Source organism: Bufo gargarizans, chromosome 2 (assembly GCF_014858855.1).
Source record: "Bufo gargarizans isolate SCDJY-AF-19 chromosome 2, ASM1485885v1, whole genome shotgun sequence".
NCBI lineage: Eukaryota > Metazoa > Chordata > Amphibia > Anura > Bufonidae > Bufo > Bufo gargarizans.
In genome coordinates, this window is record NC_058081.1 from 645,833,087 (window position 1) to 645,845,441 (window position 12,355).

At 44.3% G+C, this 12,355-nt stretch overlaps 1 protein-coding gene across 1 annotated transcript in view; it reads right to left on the minus strand.

Moving 5' to 3' along the window:
- The window catches only part of LOC122926251 (coiled-coil domain-containing protein 27-like), a 66,902-nt gene that overhangs the window by 38,705 nt on the left and 15,842 nt on the right, over positions 1 to 12,355 (minus strand). The window contains exon 2 of the mRNA XM_044277625.1: positions 6,484 to 6,674. Within this exon, the coding sequence (XP_044133560.1) occupies positions 6,484 to 6,639 (156 nt within the window). The 5' untranslated portion in view covers positions 6,640 to 6,674. The remainder of the gene's footprint in view (positions 1 to 6,483; positions 6,675 to 12,355) is intronic.

The window sequence follows — 12,355 nt, forward strand, 5'->3', positions numbered from 1 at the left end:
TACCTGATACTCATTCAGGGGACACCTGCAGCTGATCTTTGGCTTCTGGCTCCTTTCACCACCGCTGCCGCTGTCCTGAAGCTCCGCGACGGCCGGCGTCTTCCAACACAATGTTTTTGGAGCCCCTTCGCACCTCCATACTGTGTGTTGATGACAACAGCTTGATGATGACTTCCAGCAGCGGTGTGTGTGGAGTCAGAGGCTGAGGGGGACGCTGGACTCCAGCATCATGGCATCTGGCACCGTCTATCTGTTCGACATGCTGTGGCGTTCACAGCTAGTGCTGCCAATATAGGGTCATAAACCGTCCATGCAGTATTTTTATTTTTTAATTATTTACTATACGCTTAGTAGTCCCTGAATTGACCCTAACGAATTGCAAGGATTGCAAGGTTAGACGGTCAGTGATAGGGCTCATGCACACGAACGTATTTACTTTCCGCTTCCGTTCCGGGTTTTTTGCCGACCGTATGGGAAACCATTCACTTCAATGGGTCCGCAAAAAAAACGGAAGGTACTCCGTGTGCATTCCGTTTCCGTATTTCTGTTCCACAAAAAAGTAGTCCATGTCCTATTATTGTCCGCAAATCACGGTCTGAGGCCCCATTCAAGTAAATTGGTCCGCAAAAAATACGGAACACACACGGAACACATCCATATGTCATCCGTATTTTGTGGATCCATACAGTAGAAATGCTATGCCCAGCCCATATTGCTCATGTGTTTGGTGATTAATAAGTTACTGTTTCCGATCCGCAAAAAACGGATTGCATGCGGAAACCATACGGATATGTTTTGAGGAATAACAGAACGGGAGAGGACTTAAATCAGAGAAAAAATAATAACTCAGGTACGGAACAACGGATCCGTGAAAAACGGACCGCAAAATAACAACGGTCGTGTTCATGAGTCCTTAGGGTCCATTCACACGGCCGTAGTATATTGCGGATCCGCAATACACTGGGCCAGCACCCCTATAGAAATGCCTATTTTTCGGGAGCCGCGGACCGGAAATGCGGATGCGGACAGCACAATGTGTGCTGTCCGCATCCTTTCCGTCCCCTTTGAGAATTAATGGGTCCGCACTAGTGTTGGTTGAGCACCAAAGTGCTCGTGTGCTCAAGTAGAACACTTCCCGATGCTCAATGGAAGTCAATGGGAGAACCCGAGCATTAAACCAGGCACCCCCTGCTCTGAAGAGGGGAGGGTGTCAGGACTCTAGTTTGGCTTAGGTGTCCCTGCTCTGACTCCATATATAGCTATGTCCATATATGAAGTCAGTGCTTGGGGACACCCAGTGTATTTAAATCTAATTTAGCCTCATTGAAAAGTTTCTAGCAGGATTCGAACTTACAACCTTCTACATTACAGCCAAAAATCTTAAAGGGAACCTGTCACCGGGATTTTGTGTATAGAGCTGAGGACATGGGTTGCTAGATGGCCGCTAGCCCATCCGCAATACCCAGTCCCCATAGCTCTGTGTGCTTTTATTGTGTAAAAAAAAACGATTTGATACATATGCAAATTAACCTGAGATGAGTCCTGTCCCTGACTCATCTCACATACAGGACTCATCTTTGGTTAATTTGCATATGTATCAAATAGTATTTTTTACACAATAAAAGCACACAGAGCTATGGGGACTGGGTATTGCAGATGTGCTAGCGGCCATCTAGCAACCTATGTCCTCAGCTCTATACACAAAATCCCGGTGACAGGTTCCCTTTAACCACTACACTATAGAGCTGCATGACCAGTTACTTAAAGGGACACTGACAGGCCCTATAAACATATTTAGATATTCATATGCTGTCATAGGTCTTATAATGTGTATGCCAATTATATAAGTGTACCCCCTGTCTGCATTTCAGACACTGTAAAATCAACTTTATATTCATATGTGAATCATTTGCCTTTGTGCCCAAGGGGCGTTCTTTCTCCTGCATTTGTGCCCAGCCGCGCCCCAACTGCCGTTTCCTAGCGCCGCCCAGCTCATTACTATTCACTCCGCTGGGCGGCTTTTCCAGTCCCTGATGCTGCGAGATCCCGCACATGCCGAATAGCAACGTATGGGCATCGGCCTCACTTGGAGCTTCCGCGCGTGTGCCGGATAGCTTACCCGACACCCTCACTCCAGAATCGTAGTGTGCCTGCGTCCCATAACCTTCAATGCGTCGGCTTCAGCGTCTCCTGCGCAGTGAATAATAATGAGCTGGGCGGCGCTAGGAAACGGCAGTTGGGGCGCGGCTGGGCACAAATGCAGGAGAAAGACTGCCCCTTGGGCACAAAGGCAAGTGATTCACATATGAATATACAGTGTTTGAAATGCAGACAGGTGGTACACTTATATAATTGGCATACACGTTATAAGACCTATGACAGCATATGAATATCTAAATATGTTTATAGGGCCTGTCAGTGTCCCTTTAAGTAATTGGTCATGCAGCTCTATAGTGAAGTGTTTAAAGGGATTCTGTCATCAGGTTTGGGGCTATAGAGATACGGACATGCACGGCTAGATCGCCGCTAGCATGTCCGCAATATATGTGTCCTATAGGGCTGTGTGGTTTTAATTTCTTTAAAAAAGGATTTAATAGATATGTAAATGAGTGTTGAATGTGTCCAAGGGGCTGTACTAACCTTACTTGTGCCCAGCCACGCCTGCCTGTGAAGGAGCCCAGCACCGCCTATGTCTCCTCCTTTCATCAACGATAGATAGCCGTAATCTCGCGATGAGCAGTGCCGGTATAGTGTTCCTTCCCTGTGCTGGCATCAGCCTCAGGGAAAGAACTGCGCATGCACGAGCTCGCACATCGCGAGATTACGGCTATCTATCGTTGATGAAAGGAGGAGACATAGGCGGTGCTAGGTTCCTTCACAGGCGGGCGTGGCTGTGCACGGCTGGGCACAAGTAAGGTTCATACAGCCCCTTGGACACATTCAACACTCATTTACATATCTATTAAATCCTTTTTTAAAGAAATTAAAACCACACAGCCCTATAGGACACATATATTGCGGACATGCTAGCGGCGATCTAGCCGTGCATGTCCGTATCTCTATAGCCCCAAACCTGATGACAGAATCCCTTTAAGATTTTTGGCTGTAATGTAGAAGGTTGTGAGTTCAACATAAATATTTATTTATTTATTGAAAAAAAATATACGTTTTTAGCCATAATATATTTATATATATTATATATTTAGAATATATAATATATGTAAATATATGTAAATATATTATGGCTAAAACATCAGTAGTAGTTTCCCACATATTATGCATTCATATATATCAGAGGTATGATTTTATATATATATATATATATATATATATACACCAGTATATATATTTGTAATTACACATTTTTTACAAAAAATATATAATATATATCATCTTAATTTAGCCTCTATTTCTGAAATGTTTCTGACAGGATTAGAACTCACAACCTTCTACATTACAGCCCAGAATGTTAACCACTACACTATAGAGCTGCATGGCCAGTTAATAAAAAAAATAAAAATAATAATAATAATAATACTATAATAATATATACTATAATAATAGTAATACTTTTTTTTTTTTTAAGCAACTGGCCATGCAGCTCTATAGCGTAGTGGTTAGGATTCTTGGCTATATAGTAGAAGGTTGTGAGTTTGAATCCCGCCAGAAACTTTTCAGAAATAGAGGCTAACATTAGTCCGCACCCGTTCCGCAGAATTGCGTAACCATTCTATGGACGTGTAAATGGACCATAAGTAAGGTAAGTGGACAATGTTGTCACTTTAAGTGTGGGGATAGGGAAGGGAGCTCAGGGTTGTACGACCACACTCTGCGACATATGGGGAGAGGTACAGTTTCATTGACTTTGATAGGGGAAAACCACTAAGGTAACCTAGAAATGTATTTTTAAAAAGCACTACAATCAAGGCATTGTCACGGCCATGGCTATGACCGTGACTCTCTATCCGCATGCGGTTGCCTGCGGTTTCGTGTAGGTTAAAACCACAGGTGAGGGCCGCTGGCGTGTGGCCTAACTTGTGGTTGCCGCGGGCAACCCGTTCTCTCATGTGTATGTGCAGCAGCAGTCTGAGCGTGGCTAGGCAGCGTGCTGCAGTAGCATGCGGTCTCACCTGACTCTCTTTTTGTTAGGTGTGTGTGTTGTGTGCACGGTGTATTATGTTTTGTGTGCACTTCCCCTTATATGTGTGTTTTCCCTTCTGTGTGCTGGAAGGGTTAACTTCCTTCCCAGTGTGTGTGATGTCACTGGGTGTGGTTGACCGGTGGGTGTGGCCTTTGGGCCTATATAATCTCTCTCTGTGGCAGGGCTCAGTAGGTTGCTGCAGCCTTGCTAGCTGGAGCAGCCTCCTGTGTTTTTCCATCTGCCTGTGAGAGCCACCACTGTGGTCATAAGGTTTTATGTATGCCTATGTCTTTATGTGGATGTTGTCTGTTGGGACTTTCACATGTGTTTGTGCAGCACACGGTTCTGGATCCTTGTCTGTTTAGGGATCCAGTCAGCAGGGCTGTGGCAGGTTGGTGAACTTGTTGTTCGCCTGCCATTTCCGTGTTGCTGTTTCTGTCCCCCTTTTTCCCAACAGCTTGGCCATTGAGGCTCCTGCTCCTCCGTGTCAAGGAGGAGTAGGTCGTCTTACCCAGCTCCTAGCTCAGGGATCTGCGGAGGGTAAGATAGGGCTCCGAGGTTCCTGCGCATGGGCCCTCCTACCTTAAAGGTCGGCCCATGCAGGTTAGGAGTTAGGGTCAGGGTAGGGATGCTGTAGGAGGTGACCTGCTCCCTATCCTGTGGCCTCATGGCCGAGTAGCCACTTCAACACCTGGCATCTCACGGCTGAGGGTTTCCCCCATCCTCAGCCGTGACAGGCATTCTGATATATTTTTTGCCTCATCAGTATAATACCTCTATAGAGTCCCTTGCAAAATTATTGGTGTTTTTCTGGTTTTGTTGCATTACAAACTGGAATTAAAACTGATTTATATTTATATTTTATGTAATGACAAAAATAATCCAAATTGTTACAGTGGAATAAAAAAAATACTTAACAACTGAAACACTGTGAGTGCATATGTATTCACACCCTATGAAACCCTGAAATAAGGTCTGGTCCAACTAATTAATTTTCAAAGTTACAGAATTAATTGAATAAAGTCCCTCTATGTGCAATCAAAATGTCACAAGATGTGAGTATGAATACGTTGTTCTGAAAGACCCTGAGTCTACAACACTACTAAGTAAGCAGCATAAAGACCAAGGAGTCTCCAAACTGGTCAAAGATGTGGAGAAGTATATAGTAATAGTTATAATAGTATATAGTTATGAAAATACCCCAAACATTGAACATGCCACAGAGCACCATTAAATCCAGTATAAGAAAATGGGAAGAATATGGCACAACTACGTACCTGACAAGAGAAGGCCACCCCCCAAAACTCAGATTCTACCAGTGATAACACTGAAGGAGCTCCAGAGATTCACGGTGGAGGTGGAATTATTTGGCCATAAGACCTGTATAAGCTGTATACTCCACAGAGTTGGGCTTTATGGAAGAGTGGCCAGAAAAAAAACATTGCTTAAAGAAAACATGTTTGTAGTTCACCAAAAAGCAGACTCCCCAAACACATGGAAGAACGTTCTCTGGTCAAATGAGACTATAACTGAATGTTTTAGCCATCAGAGGACACACTATTTGTGGTGCAAATCCACACCTTTCCATCATCGCAAGAGCACCATGGTGGTGGCAGCATCATGTTGTGGGGATGTTTTTCATTGCAGGGACTGGAAAACTGGTCAGGTTTGAAGATGGATAGTAGTAAATACAGGGAAAACCTTAAGGAAAACCAGCTTCAGTCTGCCAGAGATTTGAGACTGGGACAGAGGTTCATGTTCCAACAGGACAATTGCCCTAAACATACTGCTAAATCTACACTGGAGAGGTTTTGGGAGAAACATTTAAATGTCTCAGAATGTCCTAGTCAAAGACCAGATCTCAATCCATTGGAGACTCTGTGGCATGACTTGAAAACTGTTGGCCACCAACACACCCCATCTAACATGAAGGAGTTGGAGCAGTTTTGTGTGGAAAAATGGGCAAAATCCCAGCATCCGGATCCACCTTCAAAGTGGTAGGCATGTTGCATAAATCAAATAGTATAAATCTCCCAAACAATCCATTTTAATTTCAGGTAATGCAATAAAACAGGAAAAACACCAAGAAAGGGGGGAGGTGAGTACTTTAGCAAGGCATTGCACACTTTTCATTATGTGGAGTTGCATCACATTTACAAAGTGAAAACTGCACTTACCACATAATGCAAAAATAAATACCACATATAGTGCTGAAATAATACCAACATACAGTGCAAGATAGCTCCATACATGAAAAGTAATGTCATGTAATCTAATTATAGTGCTATATATGGTTATATAAAACTGTCACACACCCCTAAGCCCACCCCTGTGTACATTACTTGAATGTCGTAGATGTGTCCTTGTGCTGATTTACTGTAGTTGTCCCTGCGTACATCTGATTTCTGGATCTTCCATACGGCTGTTTGTGGTCTGCGGGTTCCTGTCCACTGCAGCTCATGGCAATTTTGCATCCTCATCCCAGGATTTTCTTTCATCTCCACTTTCAGGTCTGTGGCCAGTTCAGACCATTCTGAAAAGCAAAATTTACCATCTATGAAGGAACATAGTAAATAGGGTATGATACATCTGAGAAGCTGCAATGCTTCTCCTCTAGCAGATGAGGTTGTCCAAGCTTTTGTGCAGGGATGTTTCCTTGGATACATATCAATGAATGTGCAACCTGGAATTAGGGAAGTTCTCTGCTAATTGAACCAAGAGGTTGTAGGGACAAGCCTTCCATAGCTTATATATATGTATTGCCAATCTCAGCTAGTTAAAGATTTGTCTAATTTCACCAACTGGTGAACATGGTGTAAAACTGGCCGTGCGACACGGCCAGTTAAAAAGGCGACTTGCGACTATATTTTGACTAAAATACTCACAAGTCCCTTAATAAATGTGCCCCACAATCAAGTTTGGTCCTTGAATTTACTTAATGCAGAAGCCAGTCTTGCCTAACGTAAGTTTTCATTGGACTGGGTTTCCTTGGGCCCACCAGAGGTTATTATTCTCGTGGCCCAACCCCAATATGATTAATCATTTCTAATAGGTTTTGAATCAAAGAAATAGACCCTAGTGGTAAATGATTATCTCCAAAGACAGCTCCGAATAGTTTTTTTCTCCTGGAACTTTGGGACCCACTATGGCTTCAGAACCTGGGCCCACTGGGGTATCCTCTGGTACTCTGGTGGGCCAGTCTGACCCTGTCCACAGGTTAAGCACAGGTCATCAAGTCGCCACAGGTAACACGTGATGCATGACAATAGCTGCAGCACCCAAAAGCCTGATCGTCCAGTTTACATTTCCTTTGGCTTTGTCTTTTCTACTACTGTGTCAGTCTTAACAGTATTTCTTGCATTCTATTAATGGATCAGGAAGACCAGTGCTGCAGAGCCCATATAGTCAGAGTTTAAGAAAGTTTTACAATACATGGGTGACAACCACTACTATAACAACTAAAGATTTTGACCCTGTTTTCCAAAAGATGGTATCTTAATGAATAATGAATGGATCACAAAGTTGATACCATTTATTACCCAGAAACCTGGGAGGTAGCCCCGTACTCCTCTATAATGGCAAATTATCCACGCTGGAGACCAGAGCTACTTTGTGCTGTAACAAGAAGCAGGCCACATGTAAGGGGAACGTCAGAATACAGCTCATCTGTGTTAGGCTTCGTTCACATCTGCAACAAGAATGAAACCAGAGAAGGATTTGTCACATGACAAACACTAATGGAGCCCTGCATTGTCCGTCATTTTTATAGTATCTGTGATAAAGGCTCCTAACAGAACCTCCAATACAAACGGATCCTTAAAGAGGTTGTTCGAGATGCAGATACTAATAACCTATCCTCAGGATAGGTCATTATATTCGATTAGTGAGGGTCCGACAACATGGCAACCGCACCGTTCAGCTGTTTCAGGCAGCCACCAGCTTCAGACATTATACAGTAGAATGAAGGCCTCAATTCCTGTCTTGTTTCTACTCTGGTGTACTGCAGCTTTCATGGGAGCTTATCTACCCCGGCACGGCCACTACACAATGGACAGAACCTTGTGCTTCCAGCTCCATCTACTGTATAGTTTCCATTGCCAGGGGCTGCCTGAAACAGCTAATCGGTGGGGGCACCGGGTGTCAGACACCCACCGATCTGATATTGATGACCTGTCCTGAGGGTAGGCCATCAGTTTCTAAGCACTGGAAAATCCCCTTAAGCTGGCAATGCACATTAGATAGCTGTCGGCTGAACACTAGTTTGACCGAAAGCTATCTCTACCGATCCTCATCCACCCATACATGTGCATGCCGGGCTGAGCAGGCAAATGTTCAAAAGGGGAAGAAGAGAAAAAGCCACCGACAGACTCCTCTGGCAGCAGCTTATATCCCTGCTAAAAGAAGATTGGGCAATTGAATCCAATGTGTCTGATCCTTCCCTGATCTCAGCCATCGGGAGAGAGTCGGGAGGCCCCATATATATTAGACAGCCGAACCTGCTGATTTCGATATCTGTGATTGTGTGTGGCCAGTCTCTCTGTGATGTTTGTTGTGTCACCTCTCCATTTACTATTTGTATTAATGTTATGGAGACTTGCAGAGTCAACAGCTTTGTGGCTTTTAGTATCTAGGATGCAGACACAAGCGTTAACTCAATTAGAGGCTTGTAGAGAGCTCGGGTCATAATGAGCTGCGTTTCTTTTATGATCTCAGGTGGTTAATCCCTGACTTTTGACTCTGCAGGTTTCATTGGAAATTTAATCCTGGGGCGTTTGTCATCGACACCACCTCACGTCCTCCAGGAATTTTAGACTTATACCAAGAAGTCATTAGGCCTCATTCAGACACTGTAATGTGACTGTATTTCAATATCTGTATTACGAACGAAAATTCTGACCCAACCGGTACAGAAACAGCATCACAGAATCCTGCTGTGAGTTTGGGTCATGTGATGGTAATTTGGACTGGAACCTGTGGATATGATAGCGACTCAAAAATCTTTCCAAGTGATTCTGTAATAACTGAGCGACAATCAATATGGCTCTATTTACAGTATTTATAGGGACTGCTGGCCAACTGCTAAGTCCTGAATAGGCACTGCCTCTAGGCTTTCAGAGATACATCCTCCACTCCCATACATCAAGACAGATTTGAGTTCCGGGGTCCTAAAGCTGAATCCCTGCTAGAACCATATAATATGCTAGACTGTGGTAGTGGGGTCCTTGCTCCCCATCAGTCACCACGTCATCTCACCTCTTCGATATGCTGTACTTGCGTGGTTCATGGGGAAAGGTGAAATAACACAATTATAATGCAGCATAAACAGGGCCGGATTGGCCATAGACCTTACAGGGAAATTTCCCGGTGGGCAGATGCCCAGGCGGCCACCCAAGCCCTCCTAATGGCCACAAGCCAGGTACATAATGATCTGATGCTTAACGGCCACAGGTGGCCTTCTGAACTCTTCAGGACGGTGATACAGTTGGATAATGTGGCGAGGGCGGCAGTATTCTGTGCTGCACTGTGGTATTTGATTCTGCTGGGGCAGTATTCTGTGCTGCACTATGTCCCTGCCTACTTGTATTGCCCTATCATCTATCATTTGGACCCGCCTACAACATGGGGCCACTTGTAGGTTTTTTCCAGGGCCACTTTAAGTTCCCAATCCACCACTGAGCATAAAGCTCATATAACGCCCTTCCCATGCCCAGTGCCGCTCTGGAGTAAATGGAAGAGGGAATTATATGACCCCTTTGCACCTTTTTTAGGCTCACATTCACTTTCTGAGGAAGTGGACAGAAAACTGAATGTGAAAAAGGCCCAATGTTTTCACATCTTGTCTTTTACATTGAGCCCATTCATTGAAAAGGGCTCTTTGTTACTATAAAGTCAGTGATTTCCATCAGTGATTGAGAGTCAAAACCAGGTTTGGAGCCTACACAGACATAAGGTATAAAGGGAAATATCTGCACCTGTTCTGTGTTTAGAGCCGCACCTGCTTTTGGCTCAAAATCACTGATGGAAATCACTGACCAAACACTGGGGAACATTTACTAAGGGACTTGCGACTATTTTAGGCATAAAATAAGAGTAAGTTCCCTTTTTTAACCAGCCATGCAACAATGTCTAGTCGGATGGCAAGTTTTACGCTGTGTCCGCCAGTTGGGCATGACGAGGGTGGGGCACAAGCATGTCGGGAGCTGTGCGAGGGCCAGAACCCCAGCCCTGGCAAATTTACTAACATTTATGCCAGGTGTAAATGTTAGTGAAAAACTACGCCAGCCAGGAGAAAGGACTGCCACAGATAGTAACCTAGTAACATAGAAATCATAGTCGGCAATACCTAAAACAACTTTTAATAAATAATTCAATAAAAAAAGGCACCCTTTAGTGCACCACCGTCTGATCTAGGAAGATCTCCTACAAGTATGGCATCAATGTATAGATATAGGACCAACATTAAAGGGAATTTTGACTCTTGGGAGAAGAAAAGAATGCTATCCCTGAGCTTTCCCTTTTCTTTACCTCAGCCCAGAGATGCGTCTTAAAGGGAATCTGTCACCTGCTTTTACAATTTTAAGCTGGCACCATCGCTATGTTCCCTAAAGTACCTTATTTCCTGCAGTCTTCTTTTTACTTTATTTCGTTTTGTCATTTTGATATAAAAGCGCTTTTTATGATATGCTAATGAGGCCCCAAGGTGCCCAGAGGGGCGTTTTTTTCCTTCTCCGGTGCCCAGTGACGCCCCCCTGCAGTGCCCAAGAACACCTCCTGATCCTCAAATAACCTCCCACAGCCCGGCAAACGGTTCCGCCCCCTCCCCACAACATAGTCTACCTTCTAGCAATGCCCCGTCCTTCTTCCTGTCGGCGGCCAGAAAACTCGCGCAGGCGCAGTACCGCCTGTGGCCTGCGCCTGCACGATCATCAAGCTCATGAGGGCAACAGCCTCAAAAGTCTTACTGGGCATGCGCTGAGCCCAGTGATGTAACCTGAGCGCTGTTGCCCTGAGGAGGTTGATGATCGCGCAGGCCGCAGGCGGTACTGCGCAGGCCGCAGGCGGTACTGCGCCTGCGCGAGTTTTCTAGCCGCCGACAGGAAGAAGGACGGGGCATTGCTAGAAGGTAGACTATGTTGTGGGGAGGGGGCGGAACCGTTTGCCGGGCTGTGGGAGGTTATTTGAGGATCAGGAGGTGTTCTTGGGCACTGCAGGGGGGCGTCACTGGGCACCGGAGAAGGAAAAAAACGCCCCTCTGGGCACCTTGGGGCCTCAATAGCATATCATAAAAAGCGCTTTTATATCAAAATGACAAAACAAAATAAAGTAAAAAGAAAACTGCAGGAAATAAGGTACCTTAGGGAACATAGCAGTGGTGACAACTTAAAATTGTAAAAGCAGGTGACATATTCCCTTTAATGGTAGAGGCACTCTGTCCCCGTGCCTAATACTATTGTGCCCTTAATAGACCCTAATATGAATAGGTTACACAACAGTCTCAGGTCCCTTAATACAACACACCCTAATATGAATAGGTACATAACAGTCCCAACACGTTTCCCTTTCAAAAATACAGAAGGTTCATCAAGGGACTCAAACAAAGTACAAACCGGATTCCAAAAAAGTTGGGACACTATACAAATTGTGAATAAAAACTGAATGCAATGATGTGGAGATGGCAAAAGTCAATATTTTATTTGTAATAGAACGTAGATGACAGATCAAACGTTTAATCCGAGTAAATCTATCATTTTAAAGGTAAAATACGTTCATTCAAAATTTCACGGTGTCAACAAATCCCAAAAAAGTTGGGACAAGTAGCAATAAGAGGCTGGAAAAAGTAAATTTGAGCATAACGAAGAGCTGGAAGACCAATTAACACTAATTAGGTCAATTGGCAACATGATTGGGTATAAAAAGAGCTTCTCAGAGTGGCAGTGTCTCTCAGAAGCCAAGATGGGTAGAGGATCACCAATTCCCACAATGTTGCGCAGAAAGATAGTGGAGCAATATCAGAAAGGTGTTACCCAGCGAAAAATTGCAAAGACTTTGCATCTATCATCATCAACTGTGCATAACATCATCTGAAGATTCAGAGAATCTGGAACAATCTCTGTGCGTAAGGGTCAAGGCCGTAAAACCATACTGGATGCCCGTGATCTCCGGGCCCTTAAACGACACTGCACCACAAACAGGAATGCTACTATAAAGGAAATC